At 42.5% G+C, this 14041-nt stretch overlaps 1 protein-coding gene across 1 annotated transcript in view; it reads right to left on the bottom strand.

The window, feature by feature from the left end:
* Positions 1-742: 742 nt before the first annotated feature.
* Positions 743-14041, bottom strand: part of BEST3 (bestrophin 3) — a 32244-nt gene continuing 18945 nt past the window's right edge. Inside the window, exons 8-10 of the mRNA XM_015405693.1 lie at positions 6565-6645; positions 2779-2930; positions 743-1676 (exon numbers count right to left, since the gene is read on the bottom strand). Coding sequence (XP_015261179.1) covers positions 743-1676; positions 2779-2930; positions 6565-6645 — 1167 coding nt within the window. The remainder of the gene's footprint in view (positions 1677-2778; positions 2931-6564; positions 6646-14041) is intronic.

The raw sequence follows: 14041 nt of genomic DNA, 5'->3' as shown, positions 1-14041 counted from the left end.
CTGAAAAGTGTTTTTTCCTAAACTAGAATGGGGGAAAAAAAGAACAGAAATAAGAATGGTAGGTCAAAGGATAATCCAAGAAAAATGAAGCCAACTATCCTATTTCACATGAGTAATCAGCATGATATTTATGCCAATAGTTGCTATTTTTCAAAGTTCCTGTTTTTGAATCAAACTGCAATTTGTTCAATTGTAGAAGGCTATGAAAAGAGTTTGGTGGCTCTGTTTCAAATTTAAAATCACAAATTTAAAATCACAGCACTAATTAAAGATGGGCAGATAGAAAGTTAGGAACTGGCTCTGATAATGAGCAGTTATACACTTATTTTTATAAAGTGTCCAAATTGTGATTTTGTAGTGAAAGGAACTAATATTTAGCCATCCATGATAACAAGAAAAGGATGAATTTGAAGTGAAAGGCCGAAACATCCTGAGCAAAAATGTTTCAAGCTACATTTGAGAAACAGTTGTGGATCTTTAGACTTCTGACTGATGGGTAGGTTTTGGAAACAGAATGAATATTAATAACGGTGGAAAGGGAGGAATTTTCCCATAACAGAACCACATTGGTAACAGTAAATATCAGTGTTTCAGAACTCCTGAATCAAAATTCAGAAACTGAAAACATATCACATCATGTGCTTTGTGTGCGTGGAGGTAGATGATGGGATAAGTGAGATGTTAAAATAAATGTTCTGAATGCCATGAGTCCATAGTAAAGACATTGGTATTTCCTGATTTATCAGAGAGTTCCTTTATTTTTCTCATTACTAAACTCAACTATATCTGTTTCTTTAGTATCTAGTTGTTCCAGTAAATTGCATATGTCAGATTTATTTATAGCAATAGGAGCAGACATTGGACTGCTTTCAGAGTTTATGTTGCCTTTTCCATAGGCTATTCCAGCCTCTGTTAAAACAGGTGCAGTTTTTGTGCTGGATCCCTTAGAGTGTATATGCAAATGTGGAAATTTCCATATTTGATTATCTGGGATGTTGCCAGATGTTTTACTTTGATATAAGTCGGATGGCTTTCTGTCTGTTATGTCTGTGGATGAATCATCTTCCTCTGTATCCATATGAAGTGAAGCCACTTCTGAAGGAGACACTGGAGAATCTGCAGGACTGGTATGTGGCCCACACAGGATCAATGTCACTCCTTTTGAGTCAGGGTCTGAGTCACTTTGACTTCCAGAATCCTCTTCTGTCAGGACATTAGCGGTGTTCCTTCTTTGTGATTCCAGTCTGGATCCATCATCCTTTGTTTCAACAACAGTATTTTCTGAGACTGATGAGTTTGTTTTGGATATGCTGTCATCCTGATAGCATATCTCTGTGGGTTCATTCTTGCTAGTTTCTCTGATGATCCCTAGATCCATGCCTTCAGGCATCCTGGCATCCTTATCAGGCCATTCATGGTTTTTCCTACCACTTGAGGTTAAAAGTCTCGCTCTAGAGTGCATTTCTTGTAAATTGCCAATGTGCCGCATCTCATGAGACGGGAAAAAAACAGAATTTTCACTTGACTGTCTTTGGTAGGCCCTCCTGGTTGGAGTGGGGGATTCTTCACGGACACTCAGAAATCGCTTCACTTTTCTCAGCATTGAATGCTGTCGTTTGGGTTTATCTTCATCATAGATCCAGTTGTCTCCACGGAGAAATTGACTATCAGCCAGACTACAAAATAAAATAGGAAAGTATCTGTTACTTTTTGCCTTTGTTCTGCCAACAGAAGCCACTGGTAACTGTTGGAACTGACGTATGACTTGACCTAAGAAAATTCGTTAGCAACAGAAAAATCATTTGCAGTGTGTATGCGTACATTGTAATGGTAATCCTGCAATTTATGTATGCATAATTTGCAGTGGGATTTAACCTATTTGTGTAAGAACTTTTCATTCCTACTGTCACCCAGCATGTCTGTATTGACACTGACAAGCCTGAACCATCTTTCCTGCCACTCCTAGTTCTCTATCAACCACATTTCCTTCTTTAAAAGTCTGTACTTCATTTTTCATCCCATGGATCTGTTCTGTTAAATGTGGTGCCTTTCTCCGACATAAGGTACCTTCCCCTGATGCAAGAGCCTCCAGTGGAAGAGCCCCCTGAATCCGTCAGGTGCACTGAAAGAAGCAGCCACCAGTGGCAGAAAAGAACCATGGGTTTCAACACATCAGCTTTGACCACTTAAGCTCTCCATCTATCTGGCTGTGTCATCTGTGACCTGGGACCTGTTGCCAGTGTGGTTTTTTCCACTTGACATAAAAGTAACAGGGAAAATCTCAGACTGCAAAGGAGGAAGCCACAGTCTGGCTCTTCTTTGCATCACTATTGAACCTCCATGAAACTGAAACAGCACAGGCATGGGGAAGAAGCTGCCACAGGGTCTCTTGCTGTGTGTGCCAGGCCTCAGCAGTGGCCAGGGAGGTGAAAGAAAATGGTGGCAGAGGCAGGGGATGGTGGTTCAACACTTCATGCACCTGCTGAAGTGAGCTCTGACTCATGAAAGCTTATTCTGGAATAAGTGATACCTAGGATCACGATTATGAATTAGGATGTTTTCCACATAGTTTGAGATGTAATATCCAGAGACATCCCGGAAAACAAGAGACACCATATGGCCTTTGACAACTCATTCAAGCTATAAATCAGGAGTCCAGTGGGACCTTAAAGTCTAACAAAAGTTTCTTCGTAGGAATGAGTGTTAGTGATCTGGTACACTGAGCTGGTGAAGAACCATTTCTGACCATGTGTGGAAGGAACTTTTAGAGTCACGTACCCCATTTCAATAGTAGATCCGAGGAAAGATGGAATGCAGTAATCTGCTGCCGCTAGTGTATATGGCGGGCGGGCTGCAGAATCATCCCAGTAAATATCTTTTTTCAGTTTTGGTAAATTCATATGCATTTCATCAACAGCCAGAAGTGATACCTAGGATAGCAATTATGTATTAGAAATATTTACAACATAGCTTAAGGTATAATATGGTTAGGGAGCAATCCGGAGAACATTGTTACTAATTCAGCACTCCTCAAACAGCCTTTGAAAATTCCTTCAGACAGCAGTTCCTGTACCAAATTTCATTTGAAGTCTCTGGGAGTTTCAGAAGCTGTTTAAATTGTGCTCCTGGTTCAAGGAGGGGAAAAAAAATCAGTTCCACTAGATGCATGCAAGACCTTGAGCTCTCTGTGTTGTAGTCTTAGGCCCAGGCTAGAGGTTCCATACAGCGGGTTGCAGCCAGATGGCAGCAGTGGGTTCCCTGCAGGAACTCAGTTGTGAAGCACCTACAGGGATCCAGTTTAGATCAGGACAGCAGCATGGGGAGAGGAGGGCCTTCAGCCATTCCCTCTGCACTGTCTTCCCAGTTGGAAATGGCCCTGGGGCTGGAGGTTGCATGTACAGGCCTCTCAAGGGGCAAATAATACTCCTGGGGCAGTTTGGTTTGGAAAAATGGCATGGGGAAAGCTGAGGCTCCCCTCCCCCAATCTCCCCCCCCCAAGCCAAACTGAGTTCTCATAGTTGTTGTACTGCTGCATGTCCCCATAGCAATCACATGTTACATGTAAACCCTAGTTTGGGCTAGAGTTCCCAACCCCGCCTATGTAAATATTGGACGATTTTGTGAGCACTGCCTGGGGAGGGTGGCAATTGCAGAGGCTGTGATGTCACTGCTGGGTGATACTAAAGACCATAGAGACTAGAGGAAATTCCTAGGGTGACAGTATGCAGGCCATTTTTTGCTCCTGCTTCTCAGTTTCTCAAGGGTGGAAGATGGGCTGAGAGCGGGGCATTTTCTGCTGAGCCCAGCCTTAGATTACAATTTCTTTTATGTCTTTCTTATGCACCTTATTTTATTTATGTACTGTGAATGTAATGACATCGCTATTTTCTATTGTGTATATTATTTGAATATATTTCTGTCCCATCATTGGTCTCAAGGTGGTTTAGTGCACATTTTCCCCACCTATATGTTACTCTGTTCTGTACTTCTGTACTTTTGCTTTCTCTGCTGGTTTGAAGGGTTTCCTCCCTCTTTTTTCTTTTCAGCTTATCTATAATAAACATGAGCAGATCCAGTGTATGAGATTAAACATCTCATTAAACATTCTGAAATAAAAAGAAATGGTTATGATCAGTTTACCAATAGACCTGCTTCCAAAGCCAGAACGCAAGAGGCTATGCAGAGTGAATGAAGACGGTATACATGGATTACAGAGTAAATGAACACAAGGGGTAGAGGGAATAGCAACAAGGTGTAAAAAACAATGGGCTGGATCCAGTCAGCTTTTCCCACTCAATGCTAAACGACACGATATGCCCTAGGAAGGACATGTAGAGCCCACGAAAAAGGGCAAAAGGCCCTTCCACCCTTTCCACTGGTGAAAGTGGGATGGGAGGGAAACCAGAGGCTCCTTCTCCTCCCTCGCAGCGTCCCCTCACAGTGCCAAGCAAATAAGTCCTTTTTAAGGTGAGTTCCCCTGACGTAACACACGTATGCCCAGTAACACACGTGACCTGACATAGGTCAGGTATATTATATAGTTCTGCCCTCAGTTAAGGGTGTATTGTGTAGTTACTCCCTCATCCTCATATAATTTCTCACCATTCCACATCCCACAGTCCCCATCCCACCGGGCTTTAGCACATGCTGGTCCCATGGTTCTCAGCATAGCCTTTTTGGGTGGTCAAGAGAATGTCTCCTTCCTTTTTCATCAGCAGCAAAGCTGGTTGGATACAACCCAGTGTGTGCTTCTGTGTTTGTGTGCAGATGCGTGCACATGTGTGTGCATTAAGGCAGATGATGATCCTTGTGTGAAAATAGGGGTGCCAGCAGACTCTCCCTATTTTCATCTGTGAAATGATGGAAGGTAGGATGGGGTAGCCTGCTTTGAATCCTTAGCATAGCTTGGAAAGCATCTTAATGAATGCACAAACGTCTGTAGTTATGGTAACAATGACTGAAACGACAATAACATTATTTTTTATCACAGTGTTTATCTTCCCGTCTTTGAAATGTGCTGAGAAGCATGTCTTGCTGCAGTAGGTGCTTCAGATTTAATAGCCGCAGCAAGGATGACTTTGTTGGGGTTGGAACCTCAAAAGAACCTCATAAGCTTTGCTGTTGCAATTAACTAGACACAGTGAAATAAGCAGTTTATTAGCCAAATGTTGGTTTCTAACACAACAATTTATAAACTAGCTAGAGAGGTGACCACCTCAGTCACTTGAAATTAAGAGCTTCCTAGTCTCAGCTCTGAAATTTTTGTTGATATTCCCGCTTTTTACCCTTATTGTTGATCCTAAGATGCTGCTGCTGTATTTATAGTACTTGCTCGCCTGTTTTATCTGATCTTGCACGAAGATATTCTTGTGTTTTGAACTTCGTGCTGCTTTTATAGTCCGACCAGACTTTTAAAATGTTTTAGTTGCTAGCTTCTTCTTTACAGCCATGTCTCTTGTATGTATTTTGTGTCTTTTATATGTTTTAATGGGATCACTGTAAGCTGTTTTGGACATGTGCCATGTAAAGAACAAAATACGGATATTCTGACAAAACAATTACATTTCTCACATCCATCTCCTCCAGTTTTATATTATTTTTATAATGAATCAACACTCAGTTTAGTTATGATGTTAGGAGCAAAGGATGAAGATCAAAATTCTTTTTGAAGACAAGGAGGGATTGGAAAGTAGACAGAGTGATGATGTAGTGTAAAAGCTGACAGATGGGTGTGATGGTGCAATTTATCAGTCCTTTAGATAATGAATTAATTATATCAGATTGCTAACTGATACAATCCACTGAATGGATGCTGAATCCTGATGGTCAAACTGGACATGGCCCTGGAGATCAAGATGTTACACGGCTGTTTTTTGGGTTTTTTTCTAAATAAAGCAGCCACAGGTCAAGGAACAGGAACTGGGTTGGCAACATTCTTCTGGGAAAAGTCAGGGGTTTAACATTTTTCTCTCTGCATGGTTTCCTCAATATAAATCAGATACCCAATTGCTATTTGCCCCACAGAGGGGGGGGGGGAGGAAGCAGCTTTCAAGGAGCAATTTAAATGAGGGAAATGATATGGGAGGGAATGGTCAAACGCCCTTCGTTCTCATTTTCCACCCGCTCCCCAAATGCTTTTATCTAAAATAAGATCCTCCACCCTGGTAAGCCATAGATCTCTGCATCATGTCCCTGAGTCAGCAACGAAACAAGTAGGATATCCTCTGTCAATGTGTTCAAAGATGAGGCTAGGTAAGCAGATATTAGAGATTATTTAGATTAGGTTTTCTCACCAGAGGACCAGGAATGAATGAAATGACATTTGTAGTACCTTTCAACTGTTGATTTCTGATTATATATTTCATCTTATATAATATCATCTATTTATCTATCATGGAAAACATACTTTATGGTAAATTAAAAATGGCCAAGGTGAGAAAATGATTTTTTTTTTGCATAATGCCCCCTTTCAGAGGCCACATGGTACCATTAGATATGATTGGTTGCAGAAAAGAAAATCTATAGCACTAGACAAACAAAAGAAAAGAAGTAAGGTAATCTTACCTGCAGATTTCTATCAATGCACCAATTTGTTTCAAAATCATCATCATCTTCACCAAATGGATTTATAAGCTGCTCAGCAACCTGTAGTCAGAGAATCACACATAATAAGATATGGATGCATTGCCTAGTGCTGCAACCAATGAAGATCAATTCTTGACTCCTGGTCCCAGCACAAGGACAGTGCTTTTGCTAGGTGTCTCCTCTAAATGTTCTCAAAGTGGATTTCTTAGCAAGGCACATCTGATCTCTTACATCATTCAGGAATGGGGGATAGATAGTTAAAAAAGGAAAGGACCCCAAAGTTTTAAAAACTTTGATTTTATTTTTTGGATTATACTTGGAAAAAATCCACACCAGAAGGACACTACTAACAAATTAAACATTTTGTTTAACATTGATTAACAGAATGACGACCGAAGATGGACTTTATGGACTTAGAGCTTTGAGTACTAACAGATTAACTTACTAATATGAATAACACCACTCATTCTATTCTTTACCCCGCTATATACCCACCCTATTTCTTGAACTTAAAAGAAATATCTCTCCTTTTTAGGAGAGGGAATAAAGCTTATTTAAAAAAAAAAAAGGAATGGGGGATAGAAAGCATGTGAACAGGCTGGATAATATGATCGCTTACAAACACAACTTGGACTGAGCTTAAAGGTGAGAGCCTGACAAGAGCAGATAAACTGTATTGTATCAGTATTCACTCTCCTCTCGAAGCCATTTCCAAATATTCTAGTACTAGGAAAAAAGCCCGTCATGGAAATAAATACAACGGCCTCTAGAATGAGGCTCTGGGCAGGTGCCCCGGCCTTGGACACTCAGTGTCAATTTGCTGTGGCGACCTCAGCAGGGTATAATGACACTGAGTCCATCATTTTCTCCAGAGGAACTGATCTCTGCTACCTAAAGAACAGTTGTAATTTTGAGTCATCTCCAGCCCTCACCTGGAGATTGGCAATGATGGTTCCCCAGAAGGGAATAGTTGGTTTGGAGGGTGGAGTCTATGGCTTTGTACCTGTCCGAGGTCCCATGCCTCCTGAAACCTCACCCTCTCCAGGCTCCATCCCTCACATATCCAGGAATTTCCCACCTTGAGGTGGCAACCTTATCTTCTTCCCAGCCAATCATCAACCAACCTTTATTTCCCCCTCACTCTTCAGCTTTCCACCCCCCACACACCTGCAGCCTCTCCCGTGCTCTGAAGCCCTGACTGCTATGTCACATTGGCTGTCATACGGGGGCCACCTCAGCAGCATATAAGGATACAGAGCCCACCATTTTCTCCAGGGGAACTGATCTCTGACATCTGGAAAGCAGTTGTAATTCTGAGTGATCTCCAGCCCTCACCTGGAGATTGGACACATTTTACCTCAGAACAGCAAAACTGTTTAGAATGTTAGAGGCAAAAGCCAATCAAATCGCATATGCAAACAACCTCTGTGTTCCGAGGCAGAGGCCAATGAGGCTGTATATGCAAATAACCTCTGTGTTCTGACTGGCTATGGGGGGGAGAGGATTAGCAAAATGTTTAGAATGTTGGAGGCAGGACTCAGGCAAAGCAGCCAGTGGATAGGGAGTCCCTTTGAATGACAGATCAGAGAGTGAACTGATTTTGGAGCGTGTGGAATGTTCTAGAGAAGTGCCACCACCATTCGGCTTTTATTTATAAGGGAGATGACGCAACCTGGAATGGGGCCTGGGGTTGGATCCAACCATCTTCCCCCCTTTTCTTTTTGATAGTCAGAAAGTAAGGTTGTCAACCTCCAGGTGGCGCCTGGAGACCCCCCTGATTTAGCACTGACCTCCAAACTACAGAGACAATTTTCCCTAGAGAAAATGTCTGCTTTGGAGCATGGACTCTATGACATCACATCTCTGCTGAGCTCCCTCCCCTCCCAAGTTCTTCTCTCCCCAAGCTCTGCCTCCAAATCCTCAGGAATTTCCCAACCCAGAGTTGGCAACCATATCCAAGGGGACCCCTCCTTTCATTGTCACCATCAGAAAAGCTGGTTGGATTCAACTCCTGGTCTACACATGTGGCAAAATGATGTGGTAAACTGGACTATACTAACTGAAGCTTGGGTTGTGCAATGCTATTTTGCACACTTCCCCCGTGTATGAAACGTCCTGTAGGTAAAACACTAGCATAATAAGAGAGCGTCTCACCTAGTCTACCTCCTGCCATGCTAGGTTTCTGTTGACAGTGATTTCGTTTTATAAAAGGAGCACATTCAAAATTGTGACACCCTGCATTTGCAGTCTGTAATGTTGTAGCACATTCTACCACCACAAATCTCTACCAGCTTTCCCCCACCACATTCTGCTGCACATGCAGGGGCAAGACTATGAAGGCAGGTAACAGGCTTGATTTTCAATGGCGAGAAAAGCCAAAAGTATACTCTCCTTCTCAATGGGGACCCTGAGCCAACCTGTTTACTTTTCCCCATGTATGTGAATGGTTGTCATCTGTACCTAGAGGGCCCAAACTAGATGTGCTAAAGCAGTGACATCCTGTCTAGTTTTGGCCCGTATATATGACCAGCTCACATCAGTACTAGAGGCTGTCTATTTTTTACATAAGAGCCCTGCAAGTGGAGGGGAGCTAAAACCACCCCACTCCCAGACACTTTACTTCACTGTGTTCTGTTATTTGAAACACATTTTACCTCCTTAGTTGCCAATAACCAAACACAACAAAGAAAGGCTAGGAAGGAGAGGGAGGAGGTTTTGAATGCTCTTTAAAATTTAAACAATAAACCTCCCTGCTTTATCTCTGAATGGAGGCAATCTTCACAAAAGAATGAGGAACTAGACCTGGTTTTCTCACCAACCAAGCCAGGATGCTTCTGGTTTTAAGAAGAACTCATGATTTCATGTAGAATTGCATCAATTGTTGACAAAAGAGAAGCAGAACCACAAGACTCCTTGTACCAACTTAATTGCCAGATACTAGTGAACAAGCAAGCACCTGACCAGAGAAATGAAAGATATATTCATGGGTGACTGCAGGAGGAAACTTTGCACTGGGTCGAGGTCCAGCTAGCCTGCCATACGGCACATGGTATCATTCTCTGAAAGGAATGCAACACCGAACAATTAAATGCTATTTTGGGATTCCTGGCTGCTACAACAAAAAGGATTATACTCTAAGCCAGGACAACATAGAGTAGGATTAAAAGCATCTCATGTGAGTGAATCATTGTCCTATATATATGACTGGGAGTCGATGAATGGTTTCAAACAGTTTTACTGTGCTTACAAAGGAGAAGGTGAATTTTAACACTTAAAAACCCTTTCTTCAGCAAGGAAGACAGATGAAAACTCCCTCAAAATCTGACATTCTTAAGAACTTGTAATGTATCCACCATGACCACGTGTGCGACCGTTGGACCATGCGGTCGCACACAGAGCAAAAGCTTCGTCCCTGAAGAACAATAGCGGAGCGGATCCTAGCCCGCACCAACCAGAGGGCCAGGTCCGCGGCTGCGAGCCTATGGGACTCTCGGCCACTGTAAATAGCCAATAGGGTGACTAGTGGGTGTGTTTTGGTGGTGGGTTTCTGGGCATATATACCGGCCTGCGTGCCGGGGCTTTTCGTCTTGTTCTTCACTAAATAAAGTACTCTTGCTGAAATCACTCTTCGTTCTGAGTACTTTTCAGAACTTTAGAACATAAGAAGAGCCCTGCTGGATCAGAACAGTGGTCCATCTAGTCCATCATCCTGTCTTACACAGTGGCTGACCGGCTCCTCTGGATGGCCGACAACAGGGCATAGAGGCTGAGGCCTTCTCCTGATGTTGCCTCCTGGCACTGGGATTCAGAGTCTGATTGCCTCTGAATGTGGAAGTTCCCTTTAGTTACTACTAGTCATGGTCACTAACTATCCTCTATGAATCTGTATAATCACCTTTTAAAGCTGTCTTTAATGGCCTGTGGCCATTGCAACATCGTCTGGCAGCAAATTCCACATTTTAATTGCTCTCTGTGTAAAGTGCCATTTGAAACTGGCAGCTCTACAAAGTGTCCACCTTAATATCATTACAGTGCAGCTTAAGGCCTGGCCTGCTTGTGTATAGACCAAGGTCACAGAATCCAAAAATGGTGGAATAGGCTCTTCAGGCTGCAGGCAGGGGAGAATCACATTTTTAATTCCCCACCATGTAAAAACTCCCTGCCACAAAATTAGCGCATTTAGGAAAAAAGTTCCCTGCTAGTTTTATGATTAAATAATTTTGTTAATGTAGAAAAATGAAATCCCTCACCCACAGTCTGAATTTGTACAATCCATTCTACGACTTCAGCACTCTGCCACCTAATTACTACTTTATTATGTTGCTTATAAAGTACATAAGTCCAGGATGAATTTTGGCCGGTTCGTGGCAGGTCAACCAGCACAAACTTTCCACAAACTTTCAAACGGTTTGTGGCAGATAGTGCATGGATACATTTCTAGACAGACTGTCTCCGCTCAGTCAAAATGTTTACCAAACTTCAAATGCAGGGTGAGGTTCCCTGTGCGTTTGGTGTGTGTAGCTTGCAGGGGGTCCATTCTATACACTTTTGAACCTGCACCTGACATTTTCCCCAAAAGCAGTTTCCTGGGGGCATCTTCTTTGGGGGGACCATAACTTGGACCCCCCTAAATCCAATGTGCACATAACTTGGAAGGCATGTAGAGGAGCATCAGGGGGAGGTCCCCCGCGTGTTTGGTGTCTCTAGCTTAAACAGGGTCCATTCTATACACTCCTGAACCTCCTGAATCTGTGCCTTTCATTTCCCCTGGGGGGCCCTTCTTTGGGGGGTTGTAACTTGGACCCCATAAATTCAATGCTCACCAAACCTGAAGGGGGAGGTAGAGGAGAGTCAACCGGAGATTTCCTGTGAGTTTGATGTCCCTAGCAAATGGGGGGGGGGGCATTCTACTTCATCACAAACCTCATGAGCTGAACTGGTTCATTTGGTGCCCAAAAGTTTGTAGCGGCACACCATGAACTGAAATGAACCACATTTTCCTGGTTTGTGCCCATCCCTACTAGTTACTTATATTGTGGTTTTATGCTGTTTTTTTAAGGGCCAAGTTATATAGGGCTGTGGATATTATTCTATGCAGCATCTTACATTTGAGTCAATTGCTCTTGTGATGTTAAAGTTGTACACCTCTGTGAGTTGTTCTGTGTGACAGAATGAGATGCTAGAAACTTGATTAGGCTGTCTAGCAGCATTGCTCTCTTAAAATGTCCACCACTATAGATATATTGTTTACAATCCTGATACTCCACCTTTCTTGATACAAGTCTGAACTATGATTCAAGTCTGTCCCTTCACAAGGGCATAGCATGTATATTTGTGACAATCTTGAAACATCATCATTATCATGTAATATATAGTTTGAATCATTTCCTTTCCTGTTCTGAAATAAGGGTCAAACTAGATAGTATGTGTAACACAAGTTGGATTGGGGTTCCCCGGATCCAACCTGCAGTCCATACGTGTCCCTAAGCCCGTTCGCGGGAGGGGCGTGTTATAAATTTAAATAAATAAAATAAATAAATAAAAATAAAATTGGGAAACTAAAATCTTCAAGGACTCAAGGGCTCGATTTGGCTTGGGAACATGGCATGAGGGAAGGATGGATAGCCTTCCCTCCAGCACGGCTTCCTGGAGCTGAGACTGCTGTAAGGGGTTCTGTTTGCCCTGCTGTGGGGTGCAACATGCTGCAGCCAATAAACATGGATTCTCACAATGGAGCAAATAGCACCCCCCCACACCGTGGCCAGTTTGGCTCAGGAGGGAAGGCAGAAATACTTCCTCTCTACCTAGCGCTGTGCTCCTTAACTGAATTGCATCATGAAGCACTGGAACCTGTAGTTCCCTGATGGTACATGTGACTACAAGTCATGTCAGGGGACTTCGGACCCAACTGGTGCCACATGTTTGGCCCTAAAATTTCCTTCAAAGGAGAGCATGCCATGGTGTATCTCAGGATCCTTGGACTACCAATAACACCACCAATCACAACTGGTCCCACTCACTGTACTGTGCTGCTTTTCTTTTGCTGCTGTGAGGCAAACTGGGCAGAGGGAGATCATTTCCCCAAATCCTACTGGAAGCCAAAGAACATTTCTGTCTCTGTGCTCATTCCCACACTCTACATCCAAACCCTGAATCTCAAAACTGTCTCTCCTTGGTGATAGCTGAGGCAATAGATGTGAACACTAGCACCTTCTTTTAAGGAACTACACATCCCATTTTTGTTTGTTTTTGACCCTCAGAGCTCTCCCTTGGAGCCTATCCATTCTCTCTGTCACAGTCTTGTACGGCCAGAACTATGTAGTTCACTCAGACATTTTATTACCTTTCCCCCATCAGCTATTGATGCTTAGTCAACCAAGCTGAATCTGTACATATTTATTCAGTCTGGTCAGTGATTTCATATATTATAGGTAAACTTATATTTAGTTCACCTACTCTAGTAGTGAAGTCTGAGTGTACGTTGACACTTTATCTATGAGCCTGCTCGCGGGATGGGCGGGGTATAAATATAATAAATAAATAAATAAATTTTGAATAATCTGATATAGGTTCGCCCCAACAGGACTCTGCGCTATAGCATATTTAGCATCACAGTTAATCCAGCCCTGCTACTTGACAAGACAAGTGGGCTATTGTTGCTGATGATGACTAGGTAATTTACCAAACACTGTTCATGCTAACTGGATCCACAGATCTAATAGAAGCTGTTCTGCATCTTACTGTTTGTCTTAATTATTCCTCATTTAAGTTAGTTTTTCTTTTAATCGATTGAGTTCAAATTCACTGGAGAGAAAAGAATCAATGTGGCATTTATACTAGGTTAATAGCCTAATTATAAGCTTGATGAAGAACACTAAATCAGTCAGCTGAAAATCAATATTAATTAGAAAACATCCAGCTTGCTCCACAACTTTTGCTTGTTGTAATTGGCTGTTTTGTCTGATTGAGGGACAGTCATTATTGCTTCCTCTAACTGAATACCTCTGTGACATTTACCAATATCCTTTTGTTTTCACTAAATATTTGGTTGCTCTTGAGAGGAAGCAAGAAAAAAGTGGTTATGGCAATAGATAACCCATATAGGCTCTGCACTGTAGTTCCCTTCTGGGTCAGATGATATCTACACACCTTTGCCACACATTCTTGGTGGCCTCCAAGTTATGAAGACTCTCCGTGCAACTGAGTTGCCACATGTGGTAAAAGGTTTACATAATGTCATGGGCCAGAGCACCATTTCATAGAAGCAATTTCTGATGGCTTCCACAATCCACTGGAGACTATACCATATGAAGCAGCCCTAGCTTAGATTAGTGGAAGAATCTGTACATGTTGCCTTTCACAAAACTCGCCATTGGGCAGAATGGAAGTCTCTTTATGTACACACATACATACATAGTTCAGTTGTTTGACAAGAGACAGGAAACAAAATTGCAGT

The sequence above is a fragment of the Gekko japonicus genome, unplaced genomic scaffold, assembly GCF_001447785.1.
Source record: "Gekko japonicus isolate JY-2015 unplaced genomic scaffold, Gekko_japonicus_V1.1 scaffold53, whole genome shotgun sequence".
Classification (NCBI taxonomy): domain Eukaryota; kingdom Metazoa; phylum Chordata; class Lepidosauria; order Squamata; family Gekkonidae; genus Gekko; species Gekko japonicus.
The sequence above is the reverse complement of the archived record's forward strand: the minus strand, read 5'-3'. Positions and strand labels throughout refer to the sequence as shown.